This window comes from Ranitomeya variabilis, chromosome 7, assembly GCF_051348905.1.
Source record: "Ranitomeya variabilis isolate aRanVar5 chromosome 7, aRanVar5.hap1, whole genome shotgun sequence".
NCBI lineage: Eukaryota > Metazoa > Chordata > Amphibia > Anura > Dendrobatidae > Ranitomeya > Ranitomeya variabilis.
This window is the reverse complement of record NC_135238.1, coordinates 5,646,512-5,664,069: the sequence shown is the minus strand read 5'-3', so window position 1 is coordinate 5,664,069 and position 17,558 is coordinate 5,646,512. Positions and strand designations below refer to the sequence as shown.

The 17,558-nt window shown below is 42.8% G+C and overlaps 1 protein-coding gene across 1 annotated transcript; it reads right to left on the bottom strand.

The window, feature by feature from the left end:
- Positions 1 to 14,880: 14,880 nt before the first annotated feature.
- LOC143785207 (taste receptor type 2 member 143-like) lies at positions 14,881 to 15,720 on the bottom strand. The gene has a single exon (XM_077273920.1). The coding sequence runs from the start codon at positions 15,718 to 15,720 to the stop codon at positions 14,881 to 14,883; it is 840 nt and encodes a 279-aa protein (XP_077130035.1).
- Between the last annotated feature and the right edge of the window lie 1,838 nt (positions 15,721 to 17,558).

Below are 17,558 nucleotides of genomic sequence, written 5' to 3'. Positions count from 1 at the left end.
TATAGGCTGAACTGGATGGACAAATGTCTTTTTTCGGCCTTACTAACTATGTTACTATGTTACTATGTTACTCCCCTCTCATCATGGCTGACATATCTCTCTCCTCAGTAGATTCTCCCCTCTCCTCAGTAATGTTTCCCCACTCCCCTCCCATCATGGCTGACATATCTCTCTCCTCAGTAGATTCTCCTTTCTCCTCAGTAATGTTACCCCATTCCCCTCTCATCATGGCTGACATATTTATCTCCTCAGTAGATTCTCCTCTCTCTTCAGTAATGTTACCCCACTCCCCTCTCATCATGGCTGACATATCTCTCTCCTCAGTAGATTCTCCTCTCTCCTCAGTAATGTTACCCCACTCCCCTCCCATCATGGCTGACATATTTATCTCCTCAGTAGATTCTCCTCTCTCTTCAGTAATGTTACACCACTCCCCTCCCATCATGGCTGACATATCTCTCTCCTCAGTAGAGTCTCCTCTCTCCTCAGTAATGTTACCCCACTCCCCTCTCATCATGGCTGACATATCTCTCTCCTCAGTAGATTCTCCTCTCTCCTCAGTAATGTTACACCACTCCCCTCCCATCATGGCTGACATATTTATCTCCTCAGTAGATTCTCCTCTCTCTTCAGTAATGTTACACCACTCCCCTCCCATCATGGCTGACATATCTCTCTCCTCAGTGGAGTCTCCTCTCTCCTCAGTAATGTTACACCACTCCCCTCCCATCATGGCTGACATATCTCTCTCCTCAGAAGATTCTCCTCTCTCCTCAGTAATGTTACCCCACTCCCCTCTCATCATGGCTGACATATCTCTCTCCTCAGTAGAGTCTCCTCTCTCCTCAGTAATGTTACACCACTCCCCTCTCATCATGGCTGACATATCTCTCTCCTCAGTAGAGTCTCCTCTCTCCTCAGTAATGTTACCCCACTCCCCTCCCATCATGGCTGACATATCTCTCTCCTCAGTAGATTCTCCTCTCTCCTCAGTAATGTTACCCCACTCCCCTCTCATCATGGCTGACATATCTCTCTCCTCAGTAGAGTCTCCTCTCTCCTCAGTAATGTTACACCACTCCCCTCCCATCATGGCTGACATATCTCTCCTCAGTAGAGTCTCCTCTCTCCTCAGTAATGTTACACCACTCCCCTCTCATCATGGCTGACATATCTCTCTCCTCAGTAGAGTCTCCTCTCTCCTCAGTAATGTTACACCACTCCCCTCCCATCATGGCTGACATATCTCTCTCCTCAGTAGAGTCTCCTCTCTCCTCAGTAATGTTACACCACTCCCCTCCCATCATGGCTGACATATCTCTCTCCTCAGTAGAGTCTGCTCTCTCCTTAGTAATGTTACCCCACTCCCCCCTCATCATGGCTGACATATTTCTTCCCTCAGAAGATTCTCCTCTCTCCTCAGTAATGTTACCCCACTCCCCTCCCATCATGGCTGACATATCTCTCCCCTCAGTAGATTCTCCTCTCTCCTCAGTAATGTTACACCACTCCCCTCCCATCATGGCTGACATATCTCTCTCCTCAGTAGAGTCTCCTCTCTCCTCAGTAATGTTACACCACTCCCCTCCCATCATGGCTGACATATCTCTCTCCTCAGTAGAGTCTGCTCTCTCCTCAGTAATGTTACACCACTCCCCTCCCATCATGGCTGACATATCTCTCTCCTCAGTACATTCTCCTCTCTCCTTAGTAATGTTACCCCACTCCCCCCTCATCATGGCTGACATATTTCTTCCCTCAGAAGATTCTCCTCTCTCTTCAGTAATGTTACACCACTCACCTCTCATCATGGCTGACATATCTCTCGCCTCAGTAGAGTCTCCTCTCTCTTCAGTAATGTTACACCACTCCCCTCCCATCATGGCTGACATATTTCTTCCCTCAGAAGATTCTCCTCTCTCCTCAGTAATGTTACACCACTCACCTCTCATCATGGCTGACATATTTCTTCCCATGTCATCTGCTGGTTTATCAAAACCAAAGTCAGCGCAGCCGTCTACCAGGACATTGTAGAGCGCTTCATGCTTCCCTCTGCCGACAAGCTTTTTGGAGATGGAAATGTCATTCTCCAGCAGGACTTGGCCCCTGTCCACACTGCCAACAGTACCAATACCTGGTGTACAAACAACAGTATCACTGGGCTTGATTGGCAGCAAACTCTCCTGACCTTTACCCCATAGAAAATCTATGGAGTATTGTCAAGAGGAAGATGAGACACCAGAGCCAACAATGCAGACGAGCTGAAGGCTGCTATCAAAGCAACCTGGGCTTCCATAACCCCTCAGCAGTGCCACAGGCTGATCGCCTCCATGCCACGCCGCATTGATGCAGTAATTGATGCAAAAGGATCAAAGATTAAGTATCGAGTGCATTTACTGAACATACATTTCAGTATGATAACATTTCGGATTTTAAAATGATTTTTGAAGTTGGTGTTATAAAGTATTCTTATTTACTGAGATAATGACTTTTGGGTTTTCATTGGCTGTAAGCCAGAATCATCAACATTAACAGAAATAAACACGTGAAATAGATCTATCTGTGTAATGACTCTATATACGATATGATACGATACACTTTATTGATCCCTAGGGAAATTGTGAATATTCACAGAAAACAGATATTAATGGAGTAGAAATAAACCACCTGGCTCACAGAAAAACCCCAATTACTCTGTAAAAAATGTACTTTATTATTACAAACATAATGGTGCACTACACAATTCCATCACCAAGAAACAAAACACATATATTAAAATAGAAAGGACCAGGGGTAGTGCCTTGCCCTACCTCTACACCTCAAGCAACCCTACCTGACTGCGGAGGTTGGCACCCTATGTCCTGCGCAGTGGCGCCACCGCTCAACGTCAACTGTCCCTTCTACCCCTTATAATCCCTATTAGGAAAAGGATAGACATGCCTTAATGAATTCTCAGGTACGGGACATTGGAAAGAAGGACAGGAATTATGATAATCAAAAAGTTTGATGTACATGTGAATGGGGGCCAATGTTGTTAATGGGGAACATGGAGATGAATTGAGAATTGCATTTGCACTTTGATCATCTAGGGTCCATTTGGGTGAGCATCAGTACAATTGCACTGACAGGGTGCAGCGGACCCAAATAAAATGGCAACTGCACAGGTGCAATACCAAATGAGACAGCCAGCCTTCAATTAGGGATTGGCCGTGTGGCACACCAAAAAAAATATACTTTGTATGTGGCAGTGTTCACACAAGGAATGCAGAGCATCTGGTTCTCAGCCTATTAATGACGCGCTATGGCGGGCTGCCCACTGCTAACTATAATGCATCCTGTGTGAACAGAGGCCACAGTGTACAGAACCATTTGGGCCCAACGGCACCCCGAAAAAAATATAACGTGCAAAAAAAAAACATATCTAGAGGTAGGGCAAGGCACTACCCTAGGGAAATTATGGTACTACAGCAGTGTTACAAACAGCATTACAACATTACATAAAGTAATTACTAGACACAGATCTTACACACGGCTAACCACATTACGTAACAAACAAATTTGGGTGAATGTAGGTACTTCAGTCTCTGATCATTGCCATTAGTGCACCGGCCATAGGTCATTGTCGTCTTATCCCCATAGCAGGAGGCACAAACGATTTCCTGAATTTCTCCTTCTTGCACCTTAGTAGGATTAGACGGCTGCTGAATGTGCTCTTCTGCTCATATAGTGGGTGTGTATTATTGATCATTATAGCCCTACACTTCTTCTGAATCCTCTGCTCCAATACCTCCTCAGAAGAGTCCAGATGGAGGCCAACAGCCGCGCTTGCCTTCTTGAGAAGTTTGTGGAGCTTATTAGCGTCAGCTACTCGCACAGTACTGCCCCAACAAATGATAGCAAAAAAGATGGCGCTTGCCACAACAGACTGGTAGAACATTTCCAGCATCTTACTGCACACATTGAATGACCTGAGCTTCTGAAGAAAGTACCGTCTGCTCATTCCCTTCTTATAAACCTTCTCCGTATGACACCTCCAATCGAGTTTACTGTCAAGGTGACCCCCCAAATATTTGTAGCTCTCAACCATCTCCACCTCCTGGCCAGCAGTAATAATTGGTAAGTAATTCTCCTTTTTCCTTCTATAACTCACCACCAACTGCTTGGTTTTCTTTACATTTAGTTCTAGACAGCCTTACATATAGAAATTTTGGGGGCACCGTGGAAAATTTACTACTGGGATCCAACCTTGACCAATGGAAAAGGAGATATGCAACACAAAAGAAAAGCAAAGGCCATAACGACGGGGATCACCAGACAGCAGGATATTAATATAGAAAAAATACACAACTTTATTAAGGTATAACATAGAAAACATTAAAAACATTTAAAAACAGTAGAAAAAGACTGTTGCCCAGAATAAGGCACATGCCTGGAAACAAATTTATAGGGGGCAAAAGAGAATACAAAAATACATGCACAAGCACCTGGTCCCAAGAATCCTATATGGACAGCATATTACATGGTATGAACATTGCACATTAGAGCCCTACTTTAATTTCAGTATAAACAAATGAGTACCACTGTAAAAAATGAGGATAAATCCATAATAGGGAAAGATTGGCAATCATAGATTATATATGCACTGCTACAAAGACTGAGGATAGATCTGTAATAAGACCTTGAAAATAAACAGTCATGGTTTTTATCATAACGCAGTTTTAAACAAAAAAAAAAAAAAAAAAAAAAAAACACTAAGTAATATAAATGTACTCAACCTGTGAGAGCGAGACAAATATAATTACCCCAAAATGTCCTGCAGAGACTCATATTAGATCAACATGTGGTATTCTAAAAGGGCTAATTATCCATAGGTAAACTAAGACCAGAGCAGGCACACCTAAAGTTCCCCCATACAGTGAACGGGATAAATACCCCTCAGATCACACCAGACATGAAAAAAGCAAAAACCCGACGCGTGTCGCCACTAGAGTGGCTTCATCAGGGGTATGATTTTTGCTGCTAGTGTCTATGTTTATATACCTTAAATAATGACGAATAGATGAATGCAGCCGTGGGCAATCACATGAGGTCGGCGGCGTGTAGTGCAGTCCATAGCGCATGCTCCGGCTTCCAAAACCGGAAACTATCATTGCTAGGCAACTATACACCAAGATACAAATAGCATGCGGTAGCTCACCTATAAGCAGTAGTGGCCGCAAACCTTTCAGCAAGAATAGAAAATGCAGGCATCAAAGAAATCGGTGGTTTGCACACTGTTAACAACAGAGTATAAGCACTGGAAGATCAAGCCGAGACGCCGATCACAAGTAGGAAATACCTACTGCGCAAGCGCCTAATTTGTTTAGAGCAGAGCGGCTTGGTTGCTTAGTGACCATACAAATATACATGGCATGGGTAAACCCAGTGTACATGTTACGTGCGGCTATACTGCATGACAGCCCCACAAAATACTCATGCATAGATTCACAGACATTTAAGCAGTGTCATTGGACACTGCTAAAGGGTACCTGTCGCGCTAGTGCCCATTTCACAGCAGGCACACAGAAACCCTGTAGCCATAGACGCTAACAGGGTAACTAGCATGTCTGTTTAAGTACCAACCTCTAAACACCAGCACCGGGAATTTCACCCATGACTGCAGTCGCTGGTCAAGACCACACTCGCTATGTAGGCGCCTGGCTCCATCAGAGCCTGGAGACTACGCACAATATTGCTGTGACATACAGTCTGCACAGGCGCCCAGTCTCCCAGACAACCAAGGACACAGTTACCTGGTAACCATGAACGCGGAGCAAAGGTGCAGTTGCATACTGCTTATGTATTAATACCAGCGGCGCTTGAGGAAGGCTACAAAGCTGCACTTATGTGAATACAAACACGCACATGTACAGTTATTCCCATTCTAATTGGCTGCATCAGATCAAAGAGGCTCTGGTGCTAAATAGTCACATATCTAAAGATAGGTATCCCTCCTTAGGTATTAATACCAGCGGCGCTTGATGAGAGCTACAGATCTACACTTGTATGAATGCAAAATTGTAAATATAAAGTTATTATCATTATAGTTGGCTGCATCGGATCAAAAAAGGCTCTGGTGCTAAGTAGTCACATATCTAAAGATAGGCATCCCTCCTTGAGTTTTAATACCAGCGGCGCTTGATGAAAACTACAGAGCTGCACTTGTCTGAGTCTGAATACAAAAACTTGAATGTAAAGTTATAACACTTTTAGTTGGCTGCATCAGATCAAAGGCTCTGATGCTGAATAGTCACATATCTGAAGGTCGGCCTCCCTCACATCTATACAGAATTAAGGACGGCGTAAAGTGACATATTGCCCACCGCCACACCCTAAGGATGTAAGCATCCCCACAAGGGTGATCGGAGGTGGGCAACACAATGCAAAGCGCCCCATGTCCTATGGGGGGTGCCCGTATCACAGGCAACTGTGTGAGAAAAAAAAAAAAAAAACACACACCATACCTATCAAAGATACCTAACTTGGATGACATCAAGACCTGGCCAGGGAGAAAACAGTTATGGAAATCCCTATCAGAGACAAATATAAAAAGATTCGCAGAATATGAGGCATTTAATAAGTCACATAATCACCGTATTTATGATATTGTCCCATCTCATTTAAGAAGATGTCCCAGTGCTTGCTGGGTAATAAAAACCCACATCAGTTGGCAAGTACCATGCAGCAAGTATCAGAATAAACAAATACTCGCTGTTCAAATAAAGGGGGACATAAACCACCAAATGGTGGTAACATCCCACCAAACGGCGTAATATGCTGTCCAAATAGGCAAAAGAGGAAAAAAGGAAGGAAGGAAAAAAGGAGAAAAAGAAAAATTAGTTACAGATCAATATACCCTAAATCTAATAGCACAATGTATTGTCCATCAGAAAAAGTCACTAATAGACAAACTTAGAGATGACCTAAATATACAGTGCTAGGGTGTCAACCTCCCCTTTCCCTCTCCTTGCCTCCCCTCAAAAAAAAAAAAAAAAAAAAGAAAAAAAAAAAAAAAAAAAAACACACGTCAAATATTTTTATAGAAGCCGGTAAACAGCAGATCTTCGTTTAGCCCATTCGGGGCTACAGAGTTCAGATCAAAGAACCACCTAGACTCCCGTCTAAGTAGTTCCGATGTAATGTTGCCCCCTCTGATATTTACGGGGATTTTGTCCAAGCCCAAAATCCTAGTTCCTTTCCACAGGGAGTTGTGGTCCGTGAGGTAGTGTGTAGCCACTGAGGTGAGGGACTTTCCTTTTATCTTGTCCTTTTTTGCCATAGTGATATTCGAAAAATGTTGCTGTATTCTCTTCCTAAGTTCCTGGGTTGTTTGCCCAACATAAACCTTCGGGCATGGGCACACCAGAGCATAGACGAGGTTTCTGGACCTGCAGTTGAAATAAGTTCTGGGGGCAATCTGAGAAGGCAAACATGGTAACAAGACATTAGTATCACCAGCCATAAAAGGGCAAATATTGCAATTCCCACAAGGGAAAGTCCCACGAAGACGAAACCCACTGTTTGTCCTTACAGTGGGGCGTTGGAAGTGGCTATGGCTAAGGCAATCTTTAAGATTCCTAGCTCTTCTTGCTATCAGATTGGGTCTAGGGGAAAGATGTGGTAGTAATTTAGACTCATTCAATAACAAACCCCAATATCTGGATAATATGCCACGTACATCATGCCACTGATTATTGTAGGACGTGATTATCCCTAATGGTCTACCAGGGGTCCTAACTCGAGAACAGAGTAGATTGACCCTCTCCTGATCTCTGGCCTCCACAAATGCCCGTGAAATTACCTTAGTTGGGTAGCCTCTTTCTTTAAATCTTGACGTCAATTCTCGAGAATGTTTCAAAAAGTCTTCCTGTCGAGTGCAATTCCTCTTGACTCTATAAAACTGACCCTTCGGTATACCCTCCTTAAGGTGTTTTGGGTGAAAACTATCGAAGTGTAGCAAGTTATTCGTTGCGGTAGGTTTCCGATACAGGCTTGTGGTGATTTTGGAATCCATCACATGAAGTTTCAAATCAAGGAATTCAATTTCCGTCTGCGACCTTTGTGAAGTGAGGCGGATGTTCCACGGGTTATCATTTAGGGTGTCGATGAATAATTGGCAGTCATCCAGGGTGCCTGTCCAGAGGAATAAAATATCATCAATATAGCGTAACCATTTGACAATGTGATTGGAGTATCCCTCTAGACAGTACACCCTGGTTGCCTCCCACCAACCTAAAAATAGGTTGGAGTAAGATGGGGCACACCGAGCACCCATAGCAGTCCCCCTCACTTGCCTGTAGTATGCACGATCAAACGTGAAATAGTTTTGATCCAGGATGAAACGAAGGAGGTCTAGTAAGAAAGAATCATGTCTTCTATCTCCAGATGTTTTCTGGTCCAAGAAGTAGGCAACAGCTTGTATCCCCAAATCATGTCCTATGCAGGTATAGAGTTGCTCTACGTCCAGAGTCACCAGCCAGGTTCCAGTAGGAAGTGTCAAATCTTGGACCTGCTGTATCAAGAAGGTAGAGTCTCTAACATAGGACTGAAGAGATATAACCAGAGGTTGCAAGAAAAAATCAACATAAATACACGGTCTCTCCAAAAGTCCCCCTATCCCAGATATTATGGGCCTCCCAGGGGGAGCTACCAGGGACTTGTGCACCTTCGGGAGCATATAAAAAGTGGGGATTTTTGGATGATCATTAAACATAAAATCCCTCTCCTGTTTGTTGATAATGTCATTGCTAAAGGCGGCCTCCAAGAGACGAAATAATTTGGCCTGAAAAACATTGGAGGGATCAGAAGGGAGAACTTGATAACACTCTTGATTTAACAATTGACGTCTAGCTTCTTTCAAATACAGATCTATTGGCCAGATGACCAAGTTCCCACCCTTGTCCGCTTCTCGGATGACAAATTCTCGATTGGAGCCCAGTCTGGTAATGGCTGCCTGTTCAGCCTTGCTGATATTCCTACCCCTATTCGGATCCAGTCTAAGCTGTTGTATATCAGAAACCACAGCATTAAAAAAATTTTGTACCACTGGGAACAGTGAAAACGCAGGAGTAGCTTGTGAAAGTAGCCTACCAGTAAACCTTTTTCTTGGGCAACTCTCATCTCCCTCCTCCAATAACTCCAAAAGATCCCTGAGGACCACTCTATCAGCCAAGGAATGTTCATCCAGGACCGAAGGTTGATGGAAGAGCAACTTGAAGGTGAGTTGCCTACAAAACAAGTAGACATCCTTTATCACAGTAAATTTGTCAAGACTGCTAGTTGGACAAAAAGATAGACCCTTTTCTAAAACTGTAGTTTCCAACTCAGACAAGGTATATTCAGACAGATTCAAAATTTGCAACTTACCACAGTCCTCCCCCCGTTCCACCGGAGTATCCAATGCTAGTATCTCTTGTTCGATCTGGTCTTTCTCCCATGACGCGGAGACCAGGCTCTGTAATTTCGGGGCTGCTTTTTTCGTACCGTATCTCCTCCTACGGCCCCTCCTATTGCGCCTTCGATATCGCTCGGTTCCGAGGATAAAAAATCACCATCACTAGAGGGTTGTTCTTGTAGTGTGCTGGCATTGCCTTCAGTAGGTGCTTTCTCACCAACAGATCTTTTATTACCTCTATGCACCCATTTAAAGGCCCGTTCATGTTTGAAGTCTAACTGATCCCTTTTGAATTTTAATTTCTTCCTATTAATGACATCTTTCTCAAACATGTCAATGGTAGACTTTAGTTGAGCCTGAAAGGGCTCCACCACAGATCTTTTATCAAAATTGTCCAGTTTTCCTTCACATGTCATAATCCTGTTTTTCAAAGAGTCTAACACACCACGATCATGTGTCAATAACATATCAATAATTATATTTGAACAAGCCAATAAGCCAGTTTCCCAGATCTTTTGAAACTCTCCATCAGCCTCCCAGGCCGGGAAGATCTGTACTCTGAGTCCCCTCGGGACAATCCCAGCCTTTTTATATTCTTCCAATGTTTTTACATTCCACCACGACTTTGTCAGGGATTTATGTAGATTTGTCAACTCCCTGGCTATATGTTGAAAATCACCGTCATTGCCTGTATTACTCGTCTCCTCCAAGCCACCGGAGAAAATACCATTCGCCTGGCTGCTCCATGCAGCCTCCCTAGCTGCCAAATCCATGCTGTAAAGCTGACAGATAATATCAATACAAATATACTTTAAAAAAGATATAAAGTATATGTCCACGTGCCAACACCCCGAAAAGGTAGTAAAAGACACTACCGCTTATACAACAAGCACTACATATAGAAATTTTGGGGGCACCGTGGAAAATTTACTACTGGGATCCAACCTTGACCAATGGAAAAGGAGATATGCAACACAAAAGAAAAGCAAAGGCCATAACGACGGGGATCACCAGACAGCAGGATATTAATATAGAAAAAATACACAACTTTATTAAGGTATAACATAGAAAACATTAAAAACATTTAAAAACAGTAGAAAAAGACTGTTGCCCAGAATAAGGCACATGCCTGGAAACAAATTTATAGGGGGCAAAAGAGAATACAAAAATACATGCACAAGCACCTGGTCCCAAGAATCCTATATGGACAGCATATTACATGGTATGAACATTGCACATTAGAGCCCTACTTTAATTTCAGTATAAACAAATGAGTACCACTGTAAAAAATGAGGATAAATCCATAATAGGGAAAGATTGGCAATCATAGATTATATATGCACTGCTACAAAGACTGAGGATAGATCTGTAATAAGACCTTGAAAATAAACAGTCATGGTTTTTATCATAACGCAGTTTTAAACAAAAAAAAAAAAAAAAAAAAAAAAACACTAAGTAATATAAATGTACTCAACCTGTGAGAGCGAGACAAATATAATTACCCCAAAATGTCCTGCAGAGACTCATATTAGATCAACATGTGGTATTCTAAAAGGGCTAATTATCCATAGGTAAACTAAGACCAGAGCAGGCACACCTAAAGTTCCCCCATACAGTGAACGGGATAAATACCCCTCAGATCACACCAGACATGAAAAAAGCAAAAACCCGACGCGTGTCGCCACTAGAGTGGCTTCATCAGGGGTTTGGTGGGATGTTACCACCATTTGGTGGTTTATGTCCCCCTTTATTTGAACAGCGAGTATTTGTTTATTCTGATACTTGCTGCATGGTACTTGCCAACTGATGTGGGTTTTTATTACCCAGCAAGCACTGGGACATCTTCTTAAATGAGATGGGACAATATCATAAATACGGTGATTATGTGACTTATTAAATGCCTCATATTCTGCGAATCTTTTTATATTTGTCTCTGATAGGGATTTCCATAACTGTTTTCTCCCTGGCCAGGTCTTGATGTCATCCAAGTTAGGTATCTTTGATAGGTATGGTGTGTGTTTTTTTTTTTTTTTTCTCACACAGTTGCCTGTGATACGGGCACCCCCCATAGGACATGGGGCGCTTTGCATTGTGTTGCCCACCTCCGATCACCCTTGTGGGGATGCTTACATCCTTAGGGTGTGGCGGTGGGCAATATGTCACTTTACGCCGTCCTTAATTCTGTATAGATGTGAGGGAGGCCGACCTTCAGATATGTGACTATTCAGCATCAGAGCCTTTGATCTGATGCAGCCAACTAAAAGTGTTATAACTTTACATTCAAGTTTTTGTATTCAGACTCAGACAAGTGCAGCTCTGTAGTTTTCATCAAGCGCCGCTGGTATTAAAACTCAAGGAGGGATGCCTATCTTTAGATATGTGACTACTTAGCACCAGAGCCTTTTTTGATCCGATGCAGCCAACTATAATGATAATAACTTTATATTTACAATTTTGCATTCATACAAGTGTAGATCTGTAGCTCTCATCAAGCGCCGCTGGTATTAATACCTAAGGAGGGATACCTATCTTTAGATATGTGACTATTTAGCACCAGAGCCTCTTTGATCTGATGCAGCCAATTAGAATGGGAATAACTGTACATGTGCGTGTTTGTATTCACATAAGTGCAGCTTTGTAGCCTTCCTCAAGCGCCGCTGGTATTAATACATAAGCAGTATGCAACTGCACCTTTGCTCCGCGTTCATGGTTACCAGGTAACTGTGTCCTTGGTTGTCTGGGAGACTGGGCGCCTGTGCAGACTGTATGTCACAGCAATATTGTGCGTAGTCTCCAGGCTCTGATGGAGCCAGGCGCCTACATAGCGAGTGTGGTCTTGACCAGCGACTGCAGTCATGGGTGAAATTCCCGGTGCTGGTGTTTAGAGGTTGGTACTTAAACAGACATGCTAGTTACCCTGTTAGCGTCTATGGCTACAGGGTTTCTGTGTGCCTGCTGTGAAATGGGCACTAGCGCGACAGGTACCCTTTAGCAGTGTCCAATGACACTGCTTAAATGTCTGTGAATCTATGCATGAGTATTTTGTGGGGCTGTCATGCAGTATAGCCGCACGTAACATGTACACTGGGTTTACCCATGCCATGTATATTTGTATGGTCACTAAGCAACCAAGCCGCTCTGCTCTAAACAAATTAGGCGCTTGCGCAGTAGGTATTTCCTACTTGTGATCGGCGTCTCGGCTTGATCTTCCAGTGCTTATACTCTGTTGTTAACAGTGTGCAAACCACCGATTTCTTTGATGCCTGCATTTTCTATTCTTGCTGAAAGGTTTGCGGCCACTACTGCTTATAGGTGAGCTACCGCATGCTATTTGTATCTTGGTGTATAGTTGCCTAGCAATGATAGTTTCCGGTTTTGGAAGCCGGAGCATGCGCTATGGACTGCACTACACGCCGCCGACCTCATGTGATTGCCCACGGCTGCATTCATCTATTCGTCATTATTTAAGGTATATAAACATAGACACTAGCAGCAAAAATCATACCCCTGATGAAGCCACTCTAGTGGCGACACGCGTCGGGTTTTTGCTTTTTTCATGTCTGGTGTGATCTGAGGGGTATTTATCCCGTTCACTGTATGGGGGAACTTTAGGTGTGCCTGCTCTGGTCTTAGTTTACCTATGGATAATTAGCCCTTTTAGAATACCACATGTTGATCTAATATGAGTCTCTGCAGGACATTTTGGGGTAATTATATTTGTCTCGCTCTCACAGGTTGAGTACATTTATATTACTTAGTGTTTTTTTTTTTTTTTTTTTTTTTTGTTTAAAACTGCGTTATGATAAAAACCATGACTGTTTATTTTCAAGGTCTTATTACAGATCTATCCTCAGTCTTTGTAGCAGTGCATATATAATCTATGATTGCCAATCTTTCCCTATTATGGATTTATCCTCATTTTTTACAGTGGTACTCATTTGTTTATACTGAAATTAAAGTAGGGCTCTAATGTGCAATGTTCATACCATGTAATATGCTGTCCATATAGGATTCTTGGGACCAGGTGCTTGTGCATGTATTTTTGTATTCTCTTTTGCCCCCTATAAATTTGTTTCCAGGCATGTGCCTTATTCTGGGCAACAGTCTTTTTCTACTGTTTTTAAATGTTTTTAATGTTTTCTATGTTATACCTTAATAAAGTTGTGTATTTTTTCTATATTAATATCCTGCTGTCTGGTGATCCCCGTCGTTATGGCCTTTGCTTTTCTTTTGTGTTGCAGTTCTAGACAGCCTGGCACCAATCCACAAAGTCAGAAACCGCCCTTCTATATTCCTCCACCCCCGGCCCCCCACAATGCCCCCTACAATCACTGAGTCATCTGAGAATTTTGGGAGGTGACAAAAATCTGATTTATACTGAAAGTCAGCTGTATACAGTGTGAAGAGGAAGGACGACAGCACTGTACCCTGAGGGGCTCCAGCACTGCTCCGTACACTGCCAGATACCACCTCCCCCATCCTTACACACTGCAGCCTGTCCTTCAGGTAGTCGCTTATCCAGTTCACCATCCCCTCATCTACCGCCATATCAGTCAGCTTGTTAAGTAGTAAGGGCGGCAGTAAGGTATTGAAAGCACTTGAGAAGTCAAAGAACATGGAGCGCACTACAGATCCATCATTGTCCAAGAATGAATGTACTGTGTGTAGTAGAGACACCACCGCATCATCCACCCCAATCTCTGCTGGTATGCAAACTGCAGGGGGTCAGTAGAAGCCCTCACCCTCGGTCACAAGTAGGCGAGTATTATTCTCTCCAACGACTTCATAGCATGTGATGTTAAGGCCACTGGACGTTAGTCGTGTAGGGAAGTCGGAAAAGTGATCTTGGGAAAAGGCACCAGGCAGGTGGTCTTCCACAGCATTGGTACTCTCTGTAATTGTAGGCTCCAGTTAAACAGGTGCTGGAAGACAGGACACAGTTGGTTTGCGCACGCTCTGAGGACACGTGGGCTGAGGCCATCGGGCCCAGCTGCTTTGCCAATGACTAGTTTACTAAACTGTTTCCTCATATTGCTTGGGGAGACAGTGAAAGGAGGCAGCTTATCCCCCAATGTCAATGCTGCCGATCGTTCCCCTGCTCCATCCCCCATTCCTGATGACGCTGCGCATGTGTTGGTGAATCTGTTGAAAAACTCTTTCCATTCATTAGCCAAGGGCAGATCCACTTCCCCACACTCTGGCCTTGCCTTAAACCCAGTTAACTGCTTCATGCCTGACCTCACCTCCATGGAATTGTTGTGTCACAATTTATTTTCTATAATATAGGAGATTCACTTTTTGATGATATTCTAATTTTGTGAGAAGCACCTGTTTGTTAAATGTGATATTCTTGTTTCTCTTGCTCTAATGTGAGTTAAAATTGAAAATCCCACTAATTACTAGAGTAGACCCTAGACTGACTTTTCCGTTTATTTAATTTCTTACATTTATACCTTTCTGTAAAACCACAGGATCTTCGCCATGATTTGCCTCCTTAGCTTCGGGTTGGTAAAAATAATAACAAGAGACTCTGATGTTGGAAAAGACATAAATATGAACCAGTTGACCATTGTAAAAGGATTCTCAGGGTTGGGGTTTAGTGACAAAACCAAAATTTCACTTATGCAGAATATGATGGAAATTGTAAGGAACAACCACATGGTTCTTATGGCACTAATGTGAGCCTGGTATTTGGTTTGGGATAATCCAGATTCCTTTTGCCTCATCTTCCGTAGGTGTCTTATGAGAGAAGAATTGATCACCATGATAGAAACCAAGATCAGTACAAATGGCACGCAGCATCCCATAGTTAAAGCGGTTTGTATGTAAATGGATTGAAGATAGAAAGTCCCATTAATAAATATGGGGTCAATGGTGCTATTCTCAGGGTATTGTAGAGCGACTTGCAGATTTGTAGCCCAGATGGAGGGAAGACTATTGAAGAAACAGATCACTGCTGACAGAAGAAGAAGACGTGGTAGATACATTGAGATGTTCCTCTTGGACCAGAGAAAGAATGGATGACTGAAGTTAGAGATGGTGACACAGTAATAGATGCAGAGCCAGGCAGTGAGCCAGAAGGTGAAGTATACGAGAGTCAGCGTGCCCACCGTGATCGGGACAATGATCTCCCTAACAAACACTAAAGATATGAAGAACATGCATAATAGACCCTGGATGCTGAACAGACACAGGAGAGCGATGTTCACAGCTCCGATGACAAGGTGGAGAAGATCAGGAGGATTCAGCTTCTGTCCAGTCTTCAGGCTCTTGACACCAGACACCATGATGCACACGTTCAGAATATACCCAACCCCACTCTCCAAGATGCCGAACATTATCACAGGGATCCATCCCGTAAACTGCATCTTTAGCCTCCTGTGGATGTCTGTGTTCCAACAAGTAATATTTTGGTTGGACTTAAAAAGATACCTTATGTATGATGTACAAGTTATGCAAAGTGTCTTCTTGAGTTTGATTTTTTTTTTTCAGATTTGCAAATCAGATGTTTATACTTCGGTTACAACCAAATGATGTTGCAGAGTGTAACCAGGAGGCGCAGTGTGAGGGTTACGTCTCGTCCAGATATCATTACACCAGATATTATCTCTCTTGAGAATTCTGTGTTCTCGAGTGTCTTCTTTTTCTACGTTCTGGAGTCTATAAATGTATGTCATCCTGGTAGTACACCGCAGTCACACAGAACAGGTTTTGATTTTTTAAGGATATGCAGACAACTTCAAATTCATCAAATGCAAATCTTGTGTTTTAGTGAGTGATCAAAATACGTGCAGAACGGGTTCCATTGTGTTTCGGAAATCTCGGTGTCTGGAGGTGAGCGGATTTGGCAAGTTTCGAATTTGGCAAAACATGTAAATTTTTGAGTGAATTTAAATTTGCATCAAATTAATCTGAGGATCATTGAATGTTCCTTATTTTATTGTGAGTCCTCTCAAGAATCCATAGCATAATAAACATAGGATTTAAAAAAATAATAATGATACTGTCCTCATTGCTCACCTATAATCTGGACACATCTTTTTTCACCTGCTTCACTTTGGACTGTGGCTTCCAGCATACAAGGCCTGATGACTCTGTGCAACATGACGTTACGGCACACGTCGCGACTTCACACCATTATGATAAGCATCACCTTAGGGCTGTCAGTGCCTTGGTGACTCATTGTGATGTCACAATATAGGTCTTAATAGCACGCAAGGATTTTAGAGGCCTACTGGGCAGAGTCCATGATCGACCAGTGGGAAGCAAGTGGAAAATGGAGAAAGAGGGGTGGCAGACAGTTGGCTGTGGGGGTGGCATGTTAGTATTTTTTTCAACCTTTCGCCAGCCCTTTGAAGTTCAGCAAACATGTGGCCAGCTGGACGCTATTTTGATGAATTCATGAAGGGTCAAATGAAAAAAAAAAATTCCAAACAACACAAGTTATGAGAATTCAGTTTCACGTAAAGAAATTTGCTCATTTGTAATGGTGACTCTGGTGACAGAGAGGTTCCCTGCTCTTTACCTTACTCATAGGATGGCAACAAGCTTTCAAATTACAGGATGTTTCATAGGGAAATGTATTTGGTGGCTACAGAAACTCACCTGAGGAAAAACCATGATATCAACATGGTGGAGATGAAAGCTATAGAGAAGGGTTAGATAGAGCCTTGGATGTAAGATACTACTCTGTATATTGTATGTAGCAGGAACGTTCCTTGGACAGCCGAGGATTGATTGGTGCTGTTCCTGGAAGGTTCAGAGCTCCAAAGCCAAATTATCAGAAAATGTATGACTAGTGAGAAAGATCTGATAAAAGAAAGATGTAGAACAGGTTAGATGGGACGGTCCTCTTCAGCTAAGTTAAGCCGTGAAGAACCTGGTTGGTCATAATGGCGCAGTAGTAGACACAGAACAAGGCCATCAGCCAAAAACTATGTATGACTATCAACAAGTTACTACATATAAAAAAAGAGAAAATCTCAATTTCTAAAAAATAAAAAGGGCCCAAAATATATTATGTTTTTAAAACTCATCAGATCTTAAAAATAACTAGAAGAGGCCATTTTTCAGGTTTCTCATATAAACAAGCAGGACGCTCATGTTTAAGGCTAAATTTCCGACC

Bases quoted from the DNA above. Each gene is read 5' to 3' on its own strand.
- LOC143785207 (XM_077273920.1), bottom strand. From the start codon at position 15,720: ATGGTGTCTGGTGTCAAGAGCCTGAAGACTGGACAGAAGCTGAATCCT.